At 37.2% G+C, this 23,067-nt stretch overlaps 1 protein-coding gene across 3 annotated transcripts in view; it reads left to right on the plus strand.

The window, feature by feature from the left end:
• Positions 1 to 23,067, plus strand: part of NEBL (nebulette) — a 346,705-nt gene that overhangs the window by 261,176 nt on the left and 62,462 nt on the right. The window contains exons 6-11 of one of the 3 annotated variants that reach the window (XM_035021515.1): positions 936 to 1,037; positions 2,068 to 2,169; positions 15,231 to 15,344; positions 16,983 to 17,084; positions 21,126 to 21,230; positions 22,943 to 23,050. The exons of the other annotated variants lie outside the window; for them this stretch is intronic. Of the exons in view, the coding sequence (XP_034877406.1) occupies positions 936 to 1,037; positions 2,068 to 2,169; positions 15,231 to 15,344; positions 16,983 to 17,084; positions 21,126 to 21,230; positions 22,943 to 23,050 (633 nt within the window). The remainder of the gene's footprint in view (positions 1 to 935; positions 1,038 to 2,067; positions 2,170 to 15,230; positions 15,345 to 16,982; positions 17,085 to 21,125; positions 21,231 to 22,942; positions 23,051 to 23,067) is intronic. 3 annotated transcript variants of the gene reach the window in all.

Raw genomic sequence — 23,067 nt, forward strand, 5'->3', positions numbered from 1 at the left:
ACCAGCCCCTGGTGATATTGCCAAATAGAATTACATCTGGAAAATAGATAAATACTCCTTCAGCTCATGACTGACCTCAGGAAGCAGAGAAATGGACAGACTGGTGAGGTGTTGACTGTGGGACGTTATACCAGTTCTCATCTGGTCTTGCCTCCTGTTTGTCAGTGGAGTTAATCTAAATAACCACCATTGTCTAAAGTACATTTGGTAAAATTTACATGCATTTTTCTCTTTAAATGTCTATTTTCCACACTTTGGTTTGATTGTATCTCGTGTGCATTCAGAGAATGGATGTTCCTTAATGTCATTGCTTTTATTTTTGGAGGCTCAAGTCACTGCACTGATATTTGCTAGGTAATAAAAATATCAGTACACATGACTAGACTTGCCAGACATGGGCATTTTAATAAGAGTCCAGTCAGAAAAAGAAGAGAGAGCTGGAGAGGAGCAGCTTCACACACCCTCACCCCAGGAAGTGATTTTTCTACCCTCATGTACTGGGCTTACCCTGCATCCACTGGAGGTTGAGACTGTGTGATGGGCAAGTTAAAGCCCTTGCTGAGGATATTCTGTATGTGAATATGTACATACACTCTTACACGTAATGACATGCTTTTAAGGTGATAATTCCATAAGAATTCTGTAAGATTCTGTAAGATTGATTTTGTGCCCAAGTCTTGGGCTCACATTTTTTAGGTTGTATGAATCCAGTTCAAATGCAGTAATGCTAGTGAGACTTAGGTATGGGAGAGAAAATAATGTATCTATTCAAATAAATGTACATAAAAAAATTTAAAAAACAATTTATGGTCGGTGGGTTCTCTAAGATGATTATGGCAAGGATAAATGATGTATAGACATTAAGATTGGTAGCTCTATAAAATTACTAATTTCTTCTTTTTCTTTCTCTCAATCAAAACTGTCTCTTTGATCAGATTTCTTATAGAAAAGATGTGCAGGACACCCATATGTACAGTGCGGATCTCAACAGACCAGACATCAAGATGGCAACACAGATCTCCAAGATCATAAGCAATGTAATCTCTCTTTGTTATCTTGAGCAGAAAGGATTTCTTATTTTTTCAGGAGACAACACATGACTTTGGTGGTTGAATGGTTAATTTAATTAGTGAAATTAATCAATCTGAATTAATGACATCTCAAGTTTTTTATCTGAAATATCCATTTGACTGTGTAAGTTATTCAGGTATATGCAGAAACTGCCCAAATTCACCTTGACTATGGCTAATGCTGTCATACTTTAAGAGAAGTAAGTACTTAACATAAGAATAAAAAAAAAATAAATATATAGAGTAAAAAAAAAAAAAAAGAGAAGTAAGTACTCTTCGGGTGTTAAGGTGACGTTCGGATGCCTCAGCCTGAAAGTCAACTTTGTTAGTCATCTGGTCTCTCACCTTTCCCTGTCCCAAAGAACTTCACTTGGCCTTGTTTCTATTGTGCTACTGTTAATTGTGCAGATTCTTTTTTTGCCACCATTTGCCCTTGTACATTTTCTACACATTTTGGCTCTTTTCTTATCATATCTTCTCCAAGATATCCTTACTGGTTAATACCATTTTACTTAAACATAACTTGCACCCTGGTTAAAATGATGGCTTCACACAGACCAAATGTTTGAATAACAGAGACTATACTCACTTAAAAATTAATAACTATTTACAAGATTTAACTTGATGCTAACCAAACGGAGTTAAATCAGTTCCTAAGATGAAAGGAGCCATACAAGCTATCTGTCTGCAGAAGGCAGGATCTCAATTCCAGTAATTTTTCCTAATTTTTTTCACTGTTTATACATAAGCACAATGATGATGACAGGATACATAGACTCAAATTTAATAATTAATTTACTACAAAAAAAGTTGAATTTGATTAACCACACTAAGTCAATTTCTGTTCTACCAGTCAGCAATTTTGTGTTCGGTGTATTGTAAGGAATGTTTTTTTTTTAAGGACGAAGGGTCTATTATATTTTATTTCAGCTAATATTAATGTAATTCTTCACTGGAAAGTAGAAATATTTAACATTCTCTTATTTATTCATTTTAGGCAGAATACAAGAAAGGGCAAGGAGTAATGAATAAAGAGCCTGCTGTAATTGGAAGACCAGATTTCGAACATGCTGTGGAAGCTTCTAAACTTTCTAGTCAAGTAAGACTCTAGTGATGATTCCACAATGATTTTATTCAGAGATTTTGTTTCTAGTGGCACAGGAAACTATTTCATTTTAGATAATATCTTTAATTGCAAGAATATGCAAAGATAATGTTTCTGAAACCATTTCAGATAGGATTGCAATAATTACAAATTTCAGTAAGAGATAAAATGAGTCCAATTTTAAGTGCAAAACAAAGTTTTCTTTTCTCCCGGCTCAAAGTCTAACCTTTTTCAATGAGGTTAGCCATGTTGTCACATTTCCTAGGATTTCTAGAATTATGCAATCGTGGTATCAATTAGATTAGGTCAATAATTAGATTGCTGTCTATCTATACACACATACACACAGTTTTTAACTAGGTAATAAAATATAGATTTTCATATGCTCTAATTTAATCACAAAAGAAAGAGGTGATGCAAATGAAGAAAACTTTGAAATCTTATGGAAGCACATTAAACAAGATCTGAAAAATATAAAGACACGTCATGTTTTTGGCTGAATATCTCGGTAGATAAAAATTGCGATTCTCCCCAAATTAATATACAAATGTTGTGCAATTTCAATTACAAGCCAATAGATTTTTTCAAGTATATGGATAAATGATCTTAGAGTTTGAATGGAAAGGAAATGCCTGAGAAGAGCCTTTAGAAGTATGAAAATGAAGACCAGTGAAGGAGAACTTAAGTTATGGGTTACCATAACATAATATAAAACCACTGAAATTAAATCAATATGGGATTAGTACAGTAAGAGATAAAATAATCAGTAGGATAGAATAGGAAATCCTGAAATAGACTCCAATATGTATAAAAATTTAATATATGATGAAAGTGTTGGTTCAAGTCAGTTGGAAAAAAGCTATATTAGTTCATAAATGGTGCTGACATAACTCTCCATCCATCAGAGTAAAAATAAAATTGGACCTGAATCTTAACCTATATACAAAATGAATTCCAGATGGATTAGAGATGTGAATATAAACAATAAAATAATTTTAAAATCTTAAAAGAAAACCCAGGAGAATATATATATCACATAGGGATGACAGAGTTGGTCTTAAAAAGACTGGAGATCCAGAAGCTATAAAAGGATAGTTAAGCATACCTGACCATAGAATTAAAACTCTTTCAATGGAAAATGATAATATTTGCCAAGTTAAAAATAATAGCATCAAAAGCAACTTTTATATAGTTATGGTGTTTTCACCTTTGAAAATATGCATTCTTCAAGTTGCAAAAGTTGGATGACATTTCAAAATGGAGAGGTGTAAATGAAGAAAACTATAAAATCAGACTGAAGAACATGAAATGACATCTGAACCAATGAGAAGACCAACTATGCTCTAGCTCAGGAGTCTCAGTACTCAGTATCATAGAAATGTTAATTCTTCCAAAATTAATTTTAAAAATTTCACGCAAGGGGCACCTGGCTGGCTCAGTCAGTAGACCATGCAGCTCTTGATCTAGGGGTCGTGAATTTGAGCCCCATGTTGGGGGTAGAGTTTATTTTAAAAAAATAAATAAAATTTGAAATTTTTTTCTAAAAAAAATCCCATGCAATTCCAGCTAGATTCCAAACAGACTTTTTAAGCATTCTGAATCAAATGAACTATTTGAATAAATTAAGTAAATTAGATTGTCTATGGAGAAGGAAGTGTCTGAGGAAAGCTTTTTAAAATGTAGAAAGAAGAGCAGTGGTCTTCAAATATTTGGAAAAGCATTTGTAATGCAAATGATGAGAACATTTTTATATCTAGAGTATAAAAAATTCTTTAATAGTGAAAAGAAAAAGACTAAAGCCCTATAGAAAAATGAGTAGAGGAGATGAAAGAACAGTTATAGAAGAGCAACATAATAACAAAAATAGTCAATAAACATTTTCAATGATGCTCAAATTTATTAGTAGAAAGAGAAATGCCAGTAGAGCATTTATCTGTCATGTCCTGTGAGTGTGGAGAAGGACATCAGTGAGGGGTGTATAGTTGGAAGGGTTTGGTGTAACAGGTAGATTTGAGCTAAGATGGACTGAAAGGTCTGCTCAGGGGAAGACCCCAAATAAAGGTTGGGAATGTGCAGGACAGAGAAAAGGGGTCTGACAGACAGGAGAGACTCCCAGCAAGGAGAGGGGAATCATAAATACACATGGAAATCTGGGAGGAGTTGAGATGCTGTGTTGATGGTAAATGGGTCAGTGTTGTATTCATTTGGACTGCGGGCCATATTTATGGAGCAGAATAGGAATAATATGTTCTATACAAGAAAAGGTACAGAAGAAAAAGTGATTTCAAATGTAATAATCGGGAGCGTTGTAGAGTTGAATTCAGAAAAGGAGTCCCCACTACTACTTCTCACCATTTTAACAATAGTCTCTCAAGTACCCTCCACTCAAGTACCCTCCTTCAGGTAGGAAATGAATTGTCACAGAAAATTTTGAGCAGAGAAGCATTGTGAAGAAGATACTATTTAAGGAAGGTTAGCATGGGAGCACTGTGCAGGAGATAAGGCCACATGAGAGGAGAGCGTCCTGGGGGCCAGCTGGGATGCTGCCATCTTGGTCCACACATGGGGTGCTCAGAACTTGGGACAACTTGCTGGTCGTGGGGTGAAAATGAGCAAAGAGAGTAGAAGAGAGACACCTGAATGTCGGTGCGCCTCATATTCACTGTTTTATGATGTAGAAGGCACTCTCACTTACAAAACAACTTTATGACTCAGGAGGCTGTGGATGCGCTAAGAGCCTGGGGACACATTCTTGTCCAGGGCCCGAGATGGGCAGGGCCTGAAGAGGCAGAGTATAGTAGTGCACATTCAGCAACTCTTCTTCGGCCTTTTCTGTGGACAAAGACTTCCCATCGACTGTATAGGAGAAGCAGCAGATTCTAGAAAAACAGTACGGTTTGGTTGAGAGGTTAGGAAAATGGGCTCCGGAGCAGGACTGCCTGAGCTAAACTCCAGGTTCTGCCTCTTGCTGGTTCAGTGACCCTGGACACAGCTTCCTCATCTGTAAAATGGGAATGACTACAATACCTACTTCTTAGGCTTGTTGTCAGGGTTGAAATGCTGCCTGGCTAATAGAAACGCTATGTAACTTCACAAGAATAATTTAACTGCCGATATTCAGAATAGCTTTTCACTCTGCACTTTTACAGGAATTTACGCACAGATTGAAGCAGGAATAGCCACACTGGCCGTTAGATTCCAGTTGGAAATTCATTCCTTCATGATCTTATTTGAGAGTTCTTAGCAGAAAAGTTTGGTATTTGAGCTTTAATTTTGATATTTCAAATTCAGTCACCAGAAATCCTACCACTTGCTCCTATCTCGGTTTTTAGGCAGGTTTTAAAAAAAATCCAAATCCTGTAGCAACTGAACAATCAGATACCTAAGCAGGTTGCAATTTGCAAGTTACATTATATCTATCATCTTTATTTTCTCCATGACATTCTTGCTGCTCTCATAGTGTAAAAGCTCATCAGAAGAAAGGAAAAGTGGGTAGGTGAATATATAGGACTTCTGGAATGAACTTGATATGTTCCATTTGTATTTTCAGGTGTATGAACTAGAGACAAGGGCAGAAAGTTTGCTTTATTATTTTCATCGGCAACTCTGAAGATCACCTAAATATTCTCTTGCTCCTAACCTAATGTCAGATTGTGAATACAGGAGCACTCATAGGCAAAGAAATAACAAGAAGGAAAGTGATTTAGGAATGGCAGGAAGCAGGGGACCTGGGGGCAGGGGCGGGAAGGAGAGAGCAGATGGTACCAGGATCATTGTGTCAGGGAAGGGGGGAGTGAGGAGAAGGTGCTCAAGGTTTGTGGCGGTAAGAGCTGCCTGATGAAGAGCCGAGAATGAGAAAGCAAGGGGCAGAATTCTCCCAATTTACCAGTAAATTGTGCTTTGTGGGATTGAACCCAGAAAAGGTAGTGGAAACACAAAACCCTTCCTGCTAACTTGTACAATAGCTTTGCCCCCCTAGTTGTAAAGTTTCCTTGTTTAAACCTAGAAGGCACATAAAATTATGGTCAAGTAGTTAAAGAGAAAAATCAGTAAAAAAATTAAAGTGAAATCTTGTCTGCCAAGATAATGAGATTGGTGTATTTATAAGTATCTTAAATGTTAGTGGAGTAATTGTTAAAGCCACCGTCTTAAAAAATTCTTCTAAGAGCAGTTAATTTTTAATATATTCATATATCGTCTTAATTTATTACTAGAAATTTATCTATGTGATGAATGGAATTCTTTTAGTTTTATAACATCAAGGAAACTTTTGTATTTATAATAACTAGTGTTTGTTCTAAAATTGCATGTGACATATTGATAAGAATGGGGTTGAAACATAAAAAGTACATTTTAGATTGCCATTAAAATTTAATTATAAATATTGTCCTCAAATTGAATGGGGATGTTAATTGGTTTGGAGAATCTCCCATTTCCCTTCTTGGCAAGCACTCTCCCAGCCAATCTCTTTACACCCAAGTATTGGCTTCAAGGTCATGTACTTGAGTTGCCAATTTAAATTGTATTTCTCTCTCTCCTTTATTCTCAGTTCTTTTTCCTTATTGTTCTTAACACAATTTGTACTAGTCATATATTTCTATATATGTGTGTATGTTTTTTTAAAAGATTTTATTTATTCATTTGAGAGAGAGAGAGCTCTAATGGGGGAAAGAGGCAATGGGAGAGGGAGAAGCAGACTCCCTGCTGAGCAGGGGGCCTTATGCGGGGCTTGATCCCAGGACCCCGGGATCATGACCTGAGCCGAAGGCAGACGCTTAACCGACTGAACTACCCAGGTGCCCCTATATGTGTATGTTTTAAATATCTCCTCTATTACCACACAGCAGGCTTCATGGGGACAGGGTTGACATGTGTTTAATTCATCATTATAGAATGGCATGGACTGGACTTCAATAAATATATATAGACCAATTAAACAAATTTCTCTAGATCATTCACAGTTGGTGCAAAATCAGTAAGATGTTATTTTGTTATGGAAATAAGGACAGAGATATGATTTTGTGTAAAATTCAGACTTGGAAATACTATTAATTTTATGGCAAGTTCTACATAAAAATCTGGTTATACTCTCTTCTTTGACAGCTTTTAGTTCAATTTCATCCAAAATTGGAGGTATAGGTATGTGGCATTGTATAGGTACGTGCTGTTTACTTTTCATTTTTGCCGATAATGAAGGTATACTTATCAGAGTTTCCATTTTCTTCCTAACAGTTGTTTCTCTGGCTGTGATGAAAAGCTTTCCTTTGGGGTCTGCTTTTTTCTGCGTTTTTCTGACTCTGAATCTGATCCATAGGTGGTGCTGCGAAGCCCAGCGCCCCTTGTGGCGAGGCTTCGAACTACAGGGTTTAGAAGTCAGGCTTCAGATCTTTGAAACACTGCCTTGTCCAGAAGCAGTTATGAGGAATGAATTTAAGTGATATTTTTGTAGTTTAACTGTCCCACTGTTTTCTCCAAGTGTGGGCCTCTGAAAGTCTTGCTAAATCTGTTAAAATTCCTTATAAACTTTTAGGATTCTGATCCTCTACACCTTTCCTATATTACAAAAAAAAAAGTTGGTAAACATTAGGACCATTAGATTTGATGATATTTATAATGTAAATAAAATCAATCCTGAGTGTAAGTAACTTTTCATTTATTTCCAAAGTGATTGACTTAGGCATAAGGGGTAATATTTACCTTAAAATCATAGCAAAATCACCCAACGCAATGCCTATTTCTCCCGTTCTCAAATGGTCTTGAGAAACCAATTGGTCAAGGGAAAGCATTGCCTCTGGAGATGTGAGTGTGGGTGAAGAGATGGACACTCAGCTGTGTGAAGCGTGGGTTGAAAATAGGATGTTGGGTGTGTATGTGTAGTGAGTGAGTGAACCAGTCAGAAGGTGAGCAAGGGACCCATTGAAACCATTTAGCTATTCTCTCACTTCATTTAAGCACAAACCTTACAGCAAGAGGTAAGAAACGGTTGGGTGTCAGTGTCTGCTAAGTGTGTTTTTTATGTAATGCAGTTATTTTACTCTGTGGTTAATTAATGAGGGAAACCCTTGCATTTTTGTTCCTTAGGCATTTTTGAATCAGATCACACAGAGCACTCAAGCTTAGAGAGAGAGAAATTTCACAGCACTTTGCTTCTTACCACGTTTATTACAAGGATAAGAGTGACAGATATATTTTAAATAACTAATTTCATACTACAGAAATAACCTGGAAAGGCTAGACAGAATTTTAAACTTCAAGTTTTAGGGGGTATAGCCCAGTGCATAATAGTGGTAGAAATCTTCAAAAATAAAGTTCTCCAGGGGCACCTGGGTGGCTCAGTCGGTTAAGTGTCTGCCTTCGGCTCAGGTCATGATCCCGGGGTCCTGGGATTGAGCCCCACATAGGGCTCCCTCCTCAGTGGGAAGCTTCTCCCTCTCCCACTCCCCCTGCTTGTGTTTCCTCTCTCGCTGTGTCTCTCTCTGTCAAATAAATAAATAAAATCTTAAAAAAAAAAAATAAAGTTCTCCAGAAAGGAGTCATGTGCTGGTTAGACGAATAAGTCTGAGGGAGATAATTTTGTATTGAGATAGTGTGTAATACATTTCTATATTTGAATCATGAATTAAGGGTGTGAATGGAAAAAAAGGGTGTGAATGGATTTCAAACCTCCATGCAGACATAACCATGATTTTGCATGATGTATAATCACAAATTTTGGGATCATTTGCATTACTCTGTGCTTAATTAGTGATGTCATGAGAGTACTTTATTATAATTTGTTATATTTTTAAAATATCAGACTTCTATTAAATACTTTCAGGAGAATATTGCATTGGAATGGCATTTAGTTCTGAATAGCTTATTTTATGTACCCAGTTATTCCTAAGAAGTGTAATTTATGCCCCCAGGCCACCCTCATTAGGACCTAAGCTGACCAGTGCTCACGACATGTGAGGCATACCAAATTCCCATGCATATTTTGAAAGAATGTGAATTTGGGATTTTTGTTATTCTTCCCCAAAACATCAATTCTGTGATCTCTAGTATTCAGTAATGCCTACTTGATCATTTCTGATTATATCACCTAAACATGAGTTTGTTATCCTCAGGAACAAGTAAAACCAGTGCCCAGTATAGAGGTTAATACAGAGAATCCCTCAGGAAATACCAACTGAATAGATAGAATGCTAACAATTTTTGAAAGTAGAATCATGTACTTAGATGATCCTTCAAAACTGGTATTTTCCCATTTTATTTATTTTTAATTTTTAAAAAAGATTTTATTTATTTATTTGACAGAGAGAGCACAAGCAGGGCGAGTGGCAGGCAGAGGAGAGGGAGAAGCAGACTCCCCGCTGAGCAGGGAGCCGATGTGGGGCTCATCCCAGGACCCTGAGATCATGACCTGAGTCGAAGGCAGTCACTTAACCAATTGAGCCACCCAGGCGCCCTATTTTCCCATTTTAAAAAGAATGATCTTGGGCGCCTGGGTGGCTCAGTTATGAAGCGTCTGCTTTCGGCTCAGGTCATGATCCCAGGGTCCTGGGATCGAGCCCCACATCGGGCTCCCTGCTCGGCGGGAAGCCTGCTTCTCCCTCTCCCACTCCCCCTGCTTGTGTTCCCTCTCTCACTGTGTCTCTCTCTGTCAAATAAATAAAATCTTTAAAAAAAAATAAAAAGAATGATCTTGAGGTATTGAGGTGGATATTAAAACTTAAAAACGATTAAGTAAAAATATGCTGAAGGAATGAAAAAAAAAATAAAGTTCTCATCACAATCTATCACAAGGCTATATCAAAATTTGAAGACACCATGGAAGTTACCTGGTCCTGCTTTTCAGTGAAAAAGTTCCTCAATATTATCCATCCGTGGATAGAAACAGTTACTGAAGCAGATATTGCACACTGTGCTTGGGGTTAGATTTTCAAGGGTGAATGGGACAGATCCAGCCCCCGCTTCACTGAGCTTACAGCTTAATGGGGAAGACCCGCGGCATAGACAGTTTTGCAGATAATTATAGCAAGGGCGTGATCTGTGTGACTGGGCAAATGTGGGGTGTTTCAAAGATATATCAGCAGGACATATTCTACTTTGGGAGGTCAGAGAAGGCTTTCAAGAAAACGTTTCTCATGTTCAGTGGAATAATTTCTACATATCCTACAGGTAGTAACCGAAATGTAACTTCTTTTCATTATAATCAGCAGAAATCTTGTTGGCTAAAACTTTTGCCCGTCAATACTAACTTTACCTTCTGCAGTAGAACAAATGCCATTTTTAATTTTTTTCAAGTATTTGAACACAGTTACCAGCTGATTCCTCAGTCTCTTCAGTAGAGCACTCTTGAGCCCAGTAACTGACACAGAGTGTGCATTACATAAATATTTCTGGAATGAATGAATGAATGAATGAATGAATGAATGAATGAGTGAATAAAAGTCCAGCAGGAACTGTAAAGTGCAATACAGATTCAATATAATATTTTAAAATCTATTGTTTTCCATTTCCTTTTACATTCTTTTTCTTTTTAATGGGATAGAATTCCAATCAATTTAACAGTGACTGTGTGTGTGCATGCGCACACGTGTGTGCATATGTGCGTGTGTGGACTTGGAGAATTAGAGAGGTATTATAGTTCCAACACCTGTCTCAGGGTGTGACTCATTCTATGAGTCATAAGAGTTTTCGCCTATCATGTTCATAATTAATTTATATTTCTTTAATAAACATAGAGTAAGTGCCAAATCTATTCAGAGCATCATGCCAAGCACTAGGGATAAAAAATGAATAAAGATCTATTCCTTGCTCACTGTCAAATGGGAGAGCAGACATACACAGATAACTGAAATCTGTCCCAAATTAGAAAATAGTCCAATCTAGTCTTTCCAGGGAAAACTCATCTTTAATAACAGGATAGTATTATATAAATTTATCTTTTAAAACATCAGGTGAAAAAAAATGCAGGGTTCTGCTTGCATTGAACTATTTAAATCTAATCAAAATCCAGCTATGCAATGCTGGCTTGAATCAAGTTTTCCTTGAGTTATTCATATTCTACAACCTCAGGCACCATGAACATCTAGTTATCTATTAGCTAAGTGGCAAAAACAGGTTATATCATCTGTCGCACAGAGAACCCCTCCTACTCTCTGCATGCCAGCACAGTTACACGAGGGGCAGAGGGCACACGGAGGGGGTGAAGCTTGAAAATTAACCTGACACATTCTCATCTGCTAGGAAACCCAGCATTTGTTCTTCCTGAGTGAAGGTATGTTTCTGAAAAGCCATCATCCATCCACAATGCGATGACTCATTTTTCCTCTACTCATTACACTGAGCCTGTGTTGAGTTCCTACCATGAGGTAGGAGTTCCTTCCTTCCTGAGGTTGGGAGTGTGAGCAAGATACACTGTCAAGTCTGGAGTCAGAAATCCTCCCAATAGCAAATCTACTCAAGTCATAGACATGTGTAAAATGACTTCATACTGGCCTTTGGATGACGACCAAGATCCGTGACAGCTACAGGGCTCTGTAGGGCCTGGTCATTCCAGCTCTCCTGTCCCTCCTGTAATCTCCATCCTCCGCTACCCTTGGCGTTCTTAAATTCCTTGACATGCTGTGCGTGCCTCTCTCTGCCCTTCCACGTGCTGTTCCCTCGGGCACACTCCATCAGGACGCCCCCTACTCATGCCTCTCCCTACTCATGCCTCTCCCTCCTTCCACTCACTAAGCACACCCTCTTCAAGCCGTAATGTACATACCCTCAGTTCCCCAGACTTAAAGAGAATCCACCGCAAAACACGGTCCATGGCCTCCCATTGCTCTCTGTGTTGCAGTGAGCTCACCATTCCGGGGTTTGTGCTTAATCATCACCAGTCATGCCTGGATGTGATCAAATTTATTTCTTACTGCATGTCTCCAGGGCCTCGCTCACAGATGGGGACTTAGTGGGCACAGGTGTATAAACACACATATGTGTGTGTGTGTATATATATATATATATATATATATATATATATATATATATATATAGTAATACATGTGTAGTGGAAGCCTTTTATCCTATTCAGACCTGTACTCAGTCAGTTAAATGAAGAAGGTAGTTGAAGGAGGAAGTATAAAGATCATACACGTACCTTAACATTTTAGTTTAACACAAAACACATATATGTACATTTATTCACCAAACTTCTGATGTAGTGAAAAGTCTTTTTCTTCGCAAACGAAGCTGTGGTTTGGAGTTTTGTGTTGTTTTTCTTGCAAACTATAATCACAATGCATTGGTCTATGATTTGCCTTTTGAAAGACATTTTGCTCAAAGACATACTGCCAATCTCTCTGAGTTCCAGAAACTTCTACATTATTTACATCCCACTCCTGACTTTTCTGGTTGTCTTGACTACCCTTAATTTGATAGCAGTTTTTTTTTAGGGAATCACTCTCATTAAGTCTTTCATGGAAATAACGTAGTTTTCATAGGGATAACTTTCTTTTTATGGTAAATTTGTCAGTGTTTGCAGTATTAAATTAAATTATGTGATTATGATAAATACAGCTAGCATAAACGGGGTTAGGGACTAACTCAGTTGACTTTCGGCAAGTTTATATTCCTAGCTAATGGGAGTAGAAGTGCTGGGCATACCTTTAAACCACTTTTAAGTGAGTGTGATCTAGTCAGATTTGCTGTTGGAAAGATTACTGACTCCAGTCTTGACAGAGTAGATCTTGGTCACACTCCCAACCTCAGGAAGGAACTCCTCCTACCTCATGGACTTCTGAAAAGCCATCATCCACCCACACTGTGATGACTCCTTTTCCCTCTACTCATTACACCAAGCCTGTGTTGAGTTCCTACTGTGAGGTAGGATGAGTCTTCACAATGTGGATGGATGATGGTTTTTCAAAAACATACCTTCACTTGGGAAGAACAAATGCCGGGTTTCAGAGCGGGTGAGAATGTGTCGGGTTAATTTCCAAGTTCTACCCGCTCTGTGTTGTGTGCAGACAGTAGGACAGGCTCTCGGTTCTCAGAGGGGATATAAACCTATTTCTTGCCACTTAGCTAATAAGTAACTAAGACACTTACGGTGGCTGGGGTTGGAGAATTTGAATAACTGAAGGAAAACGTGATGCAAGCCAAGACTGCACAGCTGGATTGGTTGATGGGTAAATAGCTACCAGCTGAGCATGTTCAGGGCACCCAGGCCATCAGTTAGAATGTTTTACTCAGTAAGTGGAGAGTGTTAGCCTATCTGGCTGAGTCAAGAGTGCCATTCAAGTAGAAGTCAGTTAAGAGAGTCTTCTCTCATTGTCAAGTAAATACCCTTTAGGCACTAAAAACCTGGAGAGACGGAGAGACGAAAGCACAGATTAAAATATGGTGAAGAGTGCCCTTAGCAGAAGGATGTGGAGAGTGCAAAGGGAATGGAATTGTGTATTTAGGGGAGGACCAGGTAGGGAAAGCCTTGGCTATGGAAAGTAGTGAATGAGGTCCAAATTAATTTCGTTGGCGATATTCCTGATTACAAGACATAAAATAGTTTTTTTTTTTTTTACAAAATCAGATTTTTTTCTTGTTTTATAGAGTCCTTCCCAAACTATTAGAATAAATGAGGTTTTGCTTGAATTTGTAAGACAATGTGAAAATCAGAAAGCTATTATTAGCAGTTAGAACCGCAACAGGGGGCGCCTGGGTGGCTCAGTCAGTCGTTAAGGCTCTGCCTTCAGCTCAGGTCATGATCCTGGGTTCCTGGAATTGAGCCCCACATCAGGCTCCCTGCTCAGCAGGAAGCCTGCTTCTCCCTCTCCCACTCCCCCTGCTTGTGTTCCCTCTCTCGCTGTCAAAAAAAAAAAAAAAAAAAGAAAAAGAAAAAGAAAAAGAAAAGAAAATCTTAAAAAAAAAAAAGAACCTCAACAGAAAATATGTCCTGTAAACCATGTTGGAATCTTCTCCAAATGTATTCCCCCCAAGATTTTCACTAGCTATCTCCCTCCCACAGGTATCAGACATGTGTCCTTGAGGAAGACGTCACCCAATATACACTCGATTAAAATAGATAATGTGAGCCATTCCCAAATTGCTTCTTAATAAAAATTACTTCGAGGCAGGGCTTTAAGATGTATGAATAAAGGTGCATTATGAGAATCCTGTAAGGACACAAAATATGATGAGAATTGTAATAGTGTAGAACTATGACAAGAGAACAAAATAGTTCTGCTTTTGAGGTCTGTGCATCCCTTCCTGGAGACAGGCACCCAACAAGGTGTGAGATTTGAGTAACTAGTTTTTTTGTTTTTGTTTTTGGTAAAGAATTTGTATCTATATTTCAGATAGTTATCATAACCTACCTTCACATATTTCTCTATCCATAGAGAATTATATAGTTCTGTAGGATAAGTGGATAATCCTTTCTTGGATTGCCCTAAGACTACTTTAAAAAGGAGAAAAAGTAATTCAGAGTGCATGTTACAGATAGTTTGCTGCTGAATACAACTGCGGAGAGCTGAAGCAGAGGAATAAAAATTGACATTAAATAGACCCAGGACATTTCAGAAAATGTAATCCCTAAAAATGAATTTTTGAACAAATGGGAAATGATGAGAAAAAACTGTAGTCCAAACCATGTCCTGTATTTGGAATAATTCCCTCAGGAAAATTCATATTCAAATGCTGGGGCTCAGGTTCCATTTTCTAAATGTAATAGACTTTCATTCATTTGTGGTCTCAATTTCTAATTCATCATAGATTATAAGAGTGCAGAAATGGAAACTGACATTTAAAAATCCTGAGATATTAGTGTATAATTCTTGTTAATAGGATTTGAGTTCATGCCTAATTGCATTTATGATCAATGTTCAAGTAGAGATGGTTTTTCCATAAAAAAAATTTTTATGCCTAATTAAGCTTTACCAGGGGAAAAATACCATGAATTTAAACTTTTCTACCATTTGTTTTTAAGGTAACTTTTATCTGATCTAATTAAAAATCAGCTGTGTCATTCTGAAAGTTTAAAGATAAATGTGCTATTTAATTTACGCTGTTTTTTTTTTCTTTTATGGCAGATTAAATACAAAGAAAAATTTGATAATGAAATGAAGGTTAAGAAACATCATTACAATCCTCTTGAAAATGCTTCTTTTAGGCAAAGTCAGCTTGCCACCTCACTGGTGAGCGATGTAAGTTACTTTGTACCTCATGACTTGTGATTCATAGAAAATTATTTTCAATATCTTTTGATTCTTGTTTTTTCAGAATCTGAGTGTATTGCAATAACTTATACTTAATCAAGATCATGTAGTTTCCAAGTAATTTTAATTGAAAACCCTGAAGCATATTTTCCTGAAGCCTTTTGAGAAACATGTATTATTGTAAGTTACTATTAATGGTTACTGATTGCTATTTAGTTAATAAGTAAGAATAGTATTGCTAATAAAACTATTATATGTGATCAAGAGTAGAAATAGATTACAGAGTTTTGCAAAAAAAGTAGTGTGTAGTATCTTAAATTAGTGGTTGTGACAATAGTTAACTCATGTAATTATACCCAGGCAATTGGGCTTCTGTAAAGTACAACCTAGTACATGGTAGTTTATAATAAAGAAAATTTCAGAAGTTGCACTTGTAACGGCTTATGGCTTCTTTCCTATCCCTTATGTAAATGCTGTGAAATACTTCTTCACAGATTTGGTTTCGTCCTATGTTTTAAAAAAATAATCAAGTTTCAGTTTACAAGGAAAGATGCCTTAAACTTTTATTAGAATTAGGCAGAATGTAAAAACAGAAACGGGGAAAAATGGACCACTTTGCTATTGTTGAAGGGTGTAGGGAGTACCTTTACACGTATTACGATGAAGAACTGTTGAACTGTTGCTTTGTTAGATCCCTTAAACCTTTCAACTCCTGCCAGGTGGTTGGGACTGAGCATATCTTACTTTCACTGATGTTTAGTAGGTATTGTTATTTGTGTTCCTTAACTCACTTGTGTTTGTTACCAACAGTTGAAATGGGTCTTTTGGGATCACTGGGAATATCAGAATGGTTTCCTTTTCTTATTTGTTTTTATCCTGTGTGTGTGTGTGTGTGTGTAAAAGTGTAAAGCAAATAGATTTGGAATACACTTAAAGGAACCTAGAGCATAGTGCTTGGAAGCACGAGGTTTAGAATCAGATTGGTTGGATTTGGATCCTGTTCTACCTCCTAATACTACACCTGCATCTTTCTGTGCCTCAGTTTACATATCTGTAAAATGGAGATACTTAAAGTACCTCTCCACTCGGGTCGTTGTGGAGATTAAATATGTACTACGTGTCTACCTGCAAAGTGGTTTGATCACACAATACGTGATCAAATATTTTGTATTAATATTTTAATATGATGAGTACTAATATTATTATATTTTCAAAAGAGTTGGTAAAAAAAGAAAAAGGTCTATAAGGCAACAGGATGAAAAACACCAAAAGCCCTGAAATTGCTCCAAAGCGTAATTAAAATAAGGTAGTAATTTCTAAAGAATACAGTTGCTAATCTTTTTGTTTTGAAAACAGAATGTCTATTAAAATTACTTGATTCTCTGAACACCACCCTTTTGAAATATGTAAACAATAAAAGCAATTATCAAAATATGTTCAAGTCCCCAGAAGTAACTTTTTTACTCATTCAGTAGTAAATTAGCACCATCTAGTGGCTACTTGTAAATTCGCCTGCTAATTTACCACTAAACGGTACTTTATGATGTATTAAAAATAATGATGGCGATAATGCAAAAGCACCTTTTCTTCTCCTAGATGGTATTTTGTTCCATGTTATTTTCATAGGTGAAGTACAAGAAAGACATTCAAAGTATGCACGAGCCAGTCTCAGATCTCCCAAACCTGTTTTTAGACCAGGCTTTGAAAACCAGCAAAATGCTCAGCCGAGTAAGTTTGTTGGATGGCAACTAGAGATGCCGTGTGTCTCCACGGAGCCGGGATGCCTGCAGTTCTCATGAGCACACCTCCTTCCTTCCAGGGCGCCACGCCTCCGTGGATAACTAACTCATTGGAAAGTAGTGGCCAGCTTGCTTAAATCCCACCAAAGCTGTCGCTTTACAAAGGGGGTTCTTGCTAGCTCTTTAACATCTCTTGAATGCAAACTTTCTTGTTGAACACCTACGCTTCAAAGTGCATGGACAAGTGTTCTTTCTTTCTTCTTCCCAGTTAGATTGAAGCTACTTGAAGGTCAGGCTTAAATCAAGGATCTTTTATTTTATGCAGGTTAGAGCAGAGCGTCTGATACTCGGCCCCGGTAACATACAAAATTGTCTTAGTCTAATTTGTATTTTCCCTGAAAATAAATCCTACATTACATTGACACTCTACTTTTAGTCTTGTGAGGGTTTCCACATTTTCTTCAGAGCAATTAGGGGGAGCCAGTGTTTTTTTCATGTCCTAATGAAAGTATTTGTGCACACTGCCAAGTGGTCGTTCCATCAGAACTCACCTCCTAGCTGTTGTTTCAAACACTTAGTGCGTGCGGACCCTGACTTCACCGGTTCTCAAACTGATGGCCCCGGCTCACCTGTTCCCCATTGCCGACGTCTCAGAATGGCCCATGGTGATGATGTACTGTAATTTGACCTCGAGTCTTTTCTGCACCTGTTTTAATAATTACAGGCTCACTCACTCGATCAAAATTATGCAGATGTATTGAATATCTGCTTTCGGCCAGGTATGATCAGATGGAAAATTCTGTTGGGAAAGGAATCTGAAAACAATTGTCTTCAGGAGATATGCTCACAGTCCTGGATTTAAAAAAAAAAAAATCTGTAGTCCAGACCTGATTCCCAAACTATTGAATAATGAGATACAGCTTCAATTCAGGTTTAAAAATGTCTACCTTTGGCTTTGATGTGTTGGAACTTCTGTTCATTATTTTGTAATCCTCCTTTCTCCAACGATGTCATCCTTCTTGAAATGGATTACATGTGTAAATAATTCATACTCACAGATTTTAAAATTAATTAACTGACTTTTATCCCTGGTCTTGGGAAGAAAAGCAGTCTGTCATTCTTGCTGTCTGTTGGGCAGGCAAGGAGGCATAGAGGACTATCAGGTGCAGAATTAGATTCAGGTCCGGCACACTTCGTTCACGCTTCGTGCCATTTCAAGTCTCATCCTCCCACTTCTGCACACATTTCTCTGCTCCTCAAGTGGCCCTTTTAGGTTCACGTTTTCCTCTATGATTCATAGGGATATTTCTAAAAGTCGGTACGTTTCTATTCTCAGAGTCTGCTGCTTTCTTCACTTTTAGTCTTTGCCATCCCATTTTGATCACTGAGTGGCATCTGCCCTTGACTATTCTCCATCCATACTTGAGTTAAATTTCCTGAGGACATGAGGATTTGTGCACAAATAAGACAGTAAAAATATCATGGTGGTAATTTAAAAATTTGGTAGCTGGAAGAATACATGCCACTCCTAGGCAATATTTTCTTCAAGAATATTGACCTTTGTTTTATATGGCAAAAAAAATCACAGCTTAATATAAATTGTTCCTATCACCACTTCAGCCGGGAAATTCAGCAAAGTCATATATTACATTTATTGTATATACCATTTTAAAAGTTTAAATTTGGTTCAGGTGGTGCTTTTGCCTAGATTATAGATTTTTTTCCTCCATAGAAAAATTGTGACTGAATAATTACTTCATGGGAGAGAAAGTTTAAGACTCAAATATGTTACGCGGAATGTCTGTTTATAAAAGTTGTATGATAATACATTGGCTAAAATTTATCGTATATTAGAATTGCCCTCTTTTAGATTTTAATGTGGGGAGAATTGGAATCTTGCTGGTTTATAAAGGCAACTTAATTTTAGCAAAAGATTGAATAAGAAAGTGCTTAATAGACATTCTGCCAAAATTAGTTGTCAGTTGGTTATAAATGGCTGTTTTTTTAAAGACCTGTAAATGTCTTTGGTACAAATCACCATTTTTTTTTTTAACACATAGTATGTAGAGTAAAATTAATCCTTTTGAGTTTGAACAGCTGTACTAACTCAAGTTTTGAAGGACCATTTCCCCCTGGAAAATAGAGCTCTACTAGCTTTCGATTTCTTTTATAACTTTGCATAAATGGAAAAATATGTAGTGCATGTTACTCTGTGTCGTTCCCACTAGGAGGCAACAGAGACTATTACATAAGGAACAGCGGGTCTTGAAAATTCTTTTGCAGATCTTCCTTCAAACACGTTTTGTTTGTTTTTTGTTTTTTAAATAAGAGTTTCTGAAATTCTCTGTCACTAAAATAGATCATTGGGGACAATATTTACTGACCTTTCCTTAGTCTATATCCATTATTGCAGACATAATATCCTAGGCTTTACTAGTTCTGGATTTTAACTTGGTATGGAGTATATTCTAGTGTGTTATGTTCAATTCATGATTATTTTATTTGCATATTATAAACTAACTTTTAAGTAAATTATAAAGTCTCTAAGTATACTGTTATTCTTTGAGATTATTTATTTATTTTTTCTAATTAGCACAGGAGCCAAAATTTAGAGCTCGTTCTCTTCTTTTTTTTTTTTTTTTAAAGATTTTATTTATTTGACAGAGAGAGACAGCGAGAGCAGGAACACAAGCAGGGGGAGTGGGAAAGGGAGAAGCAGGCCTCCCACCGAGCAGGGAGCCCGATGTGGGACTCGATCCTGGGACCCCAGGATCATGACCTGAGCCGAAGGCAGATGCTAACGACTGAGCCACCCAGGCGCCCGAGCTCGTTCTCTTCTTGACAGATGTACTACGGGAACACTTTCATGAGTTTCCTGGGGCGTTTTACTCCCTCACTTTATTCTGGCTAGAGTTTTGGGGGACACACATCTTAGTGCTCTAATCACCCAGAAGTGCCTCTGGGGACTGACGCTGTGTCCCCATGGAACAGCCATTTTCGTGTGCATCCATCCTTCCCATCCCTGGCTCTGGGCTTCTTCTTGATTCACTCTCAGATCCCTGGAGCAGCGACCCGAATGTCAGCTCTGTTCTGGCCAGCTCTTTCCCACTCCCTTTCAAAATGCGGCTTACTTCTTACATCCTACAACATTGCCATTTTCCCTGAAATCCTCACTGCTGAACGAGCAGCCAGCTTTAGCTGAAGTCTCGGAAGCCTTGAGTCTTTGAAGAGTTACCATTTACCTCTAGAAGTCTTTTCCAAATAGGGTGAAATAACAAAGTGTCCGGTCTCCAATGAAAGAAATTACAAAGCAATTTTTGTTTCATCGCGGCCTGTTGTATTTGGTGTCCCACGGTTGCCAGATTTGGCGTCTCTTCCAAATTCACCACTTTGTCTGTGTCTCTAAATAATAGTCTTAATCCAATTTCTTCACCTTAAAAATTCAATGAACTATACCCAGACTCTTCTATTTCTCTTTCAGGTACCTCCTACCCTCCCTTTTTAGGAAAATTAGTTGAATTATTTCTCACTCTCTTATTTTCCTTATGACCCGTCAGTCTTCCTCAAGGCTGAACCCTCATGCACAACTTCTTTCTTTTCCCGCCTCCAGCTTTCTTTTGTTCTGTTCTTTCTTCTTTTCTTTCCTTCTCTTCTTGTAGGCACTATCAAACACATTTCTGTTCTAGGATAAGCCTGGACAAATCACCTTTATTTTGCCCACCTTGCTTGTTCACTTTAGTCCCATCACTGGCTTTTCCGTTGCCACTCCCCAGCGTCTTTTACGTTGTTTTGACAGCTAATTGTCCCCTGCTTCTCTAGGGTGTCTCATATTGACCACCTAGAGCTGCTGGTCTATGGTGCATTGCCCGTTTCACTCAGTGTCAGTAATCTACAAGAGCAGCCCACTGCAATGGGACTTGATAGCTTTGCAGCTCTTGTTGGCTTGTATTTTTCAGTTTGCATTCCTAAGTAATGGTTGTTCTAATTCGTCTCTTTTATTCTGAATTTATGTTCATGTTCTCTGTTTTAGCGAGAGTATAGAAAGCTTTTTGAGGAAAACAAAGGAATGTATCATTTTGACGCGGATGCTCCTGAACACCTGCACCATAAAGGCAATGCCACGCTCCAGAGTCAGGTGTGCGCCCTTCCTGTCGGGACCCTTTAGCCACTCACTGCCATGCACCTCCACTGAGAAGGTGCGGCTGCTGAATAGAATGTACCTCCTGAGAAAGTGAACATCGCTTCAGAAAATCTCAGACACTACTCTCTCTATATGACTGGGGTGGGAAAGCTGGAACTATGTTTCAGTGTAAAAGCATTTCATAAAATAAGTTATTCCACACAATTTTAAACTTATGATATATCAATTAATTAAACAATGACCAAATCTCATGAGGATTTCAGATTTTATAGTGCACTCATTTGTTATCGTGAGCTGTGAAATTAATTTTCCAGGTGCGAAATTTATTAGAATTTCTCAGATCAGTTAGAAGTGTTATTAAAAATTACCTTACATTAATTAATGTTTCTTTCAACTATAAAATTCTATGTATTCCCTGACAGAAATTAAAAAAAAAATCTTCCCTGCATACTTTAGAGGTGTTACCTATACATTATTTTATTCTGAGTTTCAGTAGTTGCAAAAGATGTCATTCCAGAATCTATTAAGATATAATTTTACATCACTCCATTAAATGTATCCTGTGGAACATAAATTCCTTAATGATTTGATACCCACCTTCATTAAAAAAAACCAAATTGGCTCTCCTTTAAAGTTTGGAAACGTACATTTTTTTTTCTCTTTGTATTCTTATTTTCATTTAATTTTTCCCACAAAGTTTTATCCTGGCATATGTTATTACATATCCTAGTATGTTACTACATTTCAAACACTTTCATTGATCACTCTATCATACTTCTCTGAAACAAAAATAAGCCTACAAATAGGAATTTAAAAACCTGTTACATTTCCTGCTACCACAAAGTTCTAAGTATTGAAAAACTGCTTTTGGATTTAATCATCATTAAAACTACTATTATTATATAATTTAAGAAACAATTTCAAAAAATTATTTACACATAAGAATTTTAATGAAAATACATTTCTGAATGAAATGAATCATGATCAAAACTTTTCTGTGAATTTAATTTTAAAAGGTATATTGCTAAGAAAAGCCGATCACTCTGACAGCTTACATATAATTCTAGTTTCTCTTACTAAGAGATAGAAAATATCGATCATTTTATAAACTAAAATAAGATGGAGATTGGTTGTAATTGAAATAAATAATTCATGATATGATATTATTAAATAATGCAGGGTGAAACTGAAAACAATCACATAAAAGCTCTCTGTATTACCCAGTGTCTATGGAAGAAGTCAGCAGTCCCAGATAACACTGTCTTCCCTTTGATAGGAAGACAGAGAATCACACCTATGTTTTCCTCCTTGTTCATGATTTACTGATTGACATTCAAAGCCATCACAGGGATCTCTCTCTTTCTCTGTCTCTGTCTCTATGTATATATGTGTATACCATGAGCATATACATATTAACCCCAAATATGAGATATAGCTATATATTGCAGCTATTTACTTCATCCAAGTCCTAGAACTACATTTCGTAGTTATAAATTATTTTTATTCCTTAAATATTTTTATATATTACCTGTTTACTTTTTTTGTATGTCATTTACCACAGGGAACCCAGTGACCAACCCAAATGGCCAGAATAATATGATATTAGAAAGTAGGATGATTAATTTTGGATATATTTATTTTACTTTGCTCTATTTGCATAAGGGCTTATGAGCTTTATGTGCTTTTTATACTTTTTTTCAATGAAGGTTAAATACAAAGAAGAGTATGAGAAAAATAAGGGAAAATCAATGCTTGAATTTGTTGAGACACCCTCATATCAAGCTTCAAAGGAGGCTCAGAAGATGCAGAGTGAGGTGAGTCCCTTTGATTT

Source organism: Mirounga leonina, unplaced genomic scaffold, assembly GCF_011800145.1.
Source record: "Mirounga leonina isolate KUSES-001 unplaced genomic scaffold, KU_Mleo_1.0 Mir_175, whole genome shotgun sequence".
Taxonomy (NCBI): Eukaryota; Metazoa; Chordata; class Mammalia; order Carnivora; family Phocidae; genus Mirounga; species Mirounga leonina.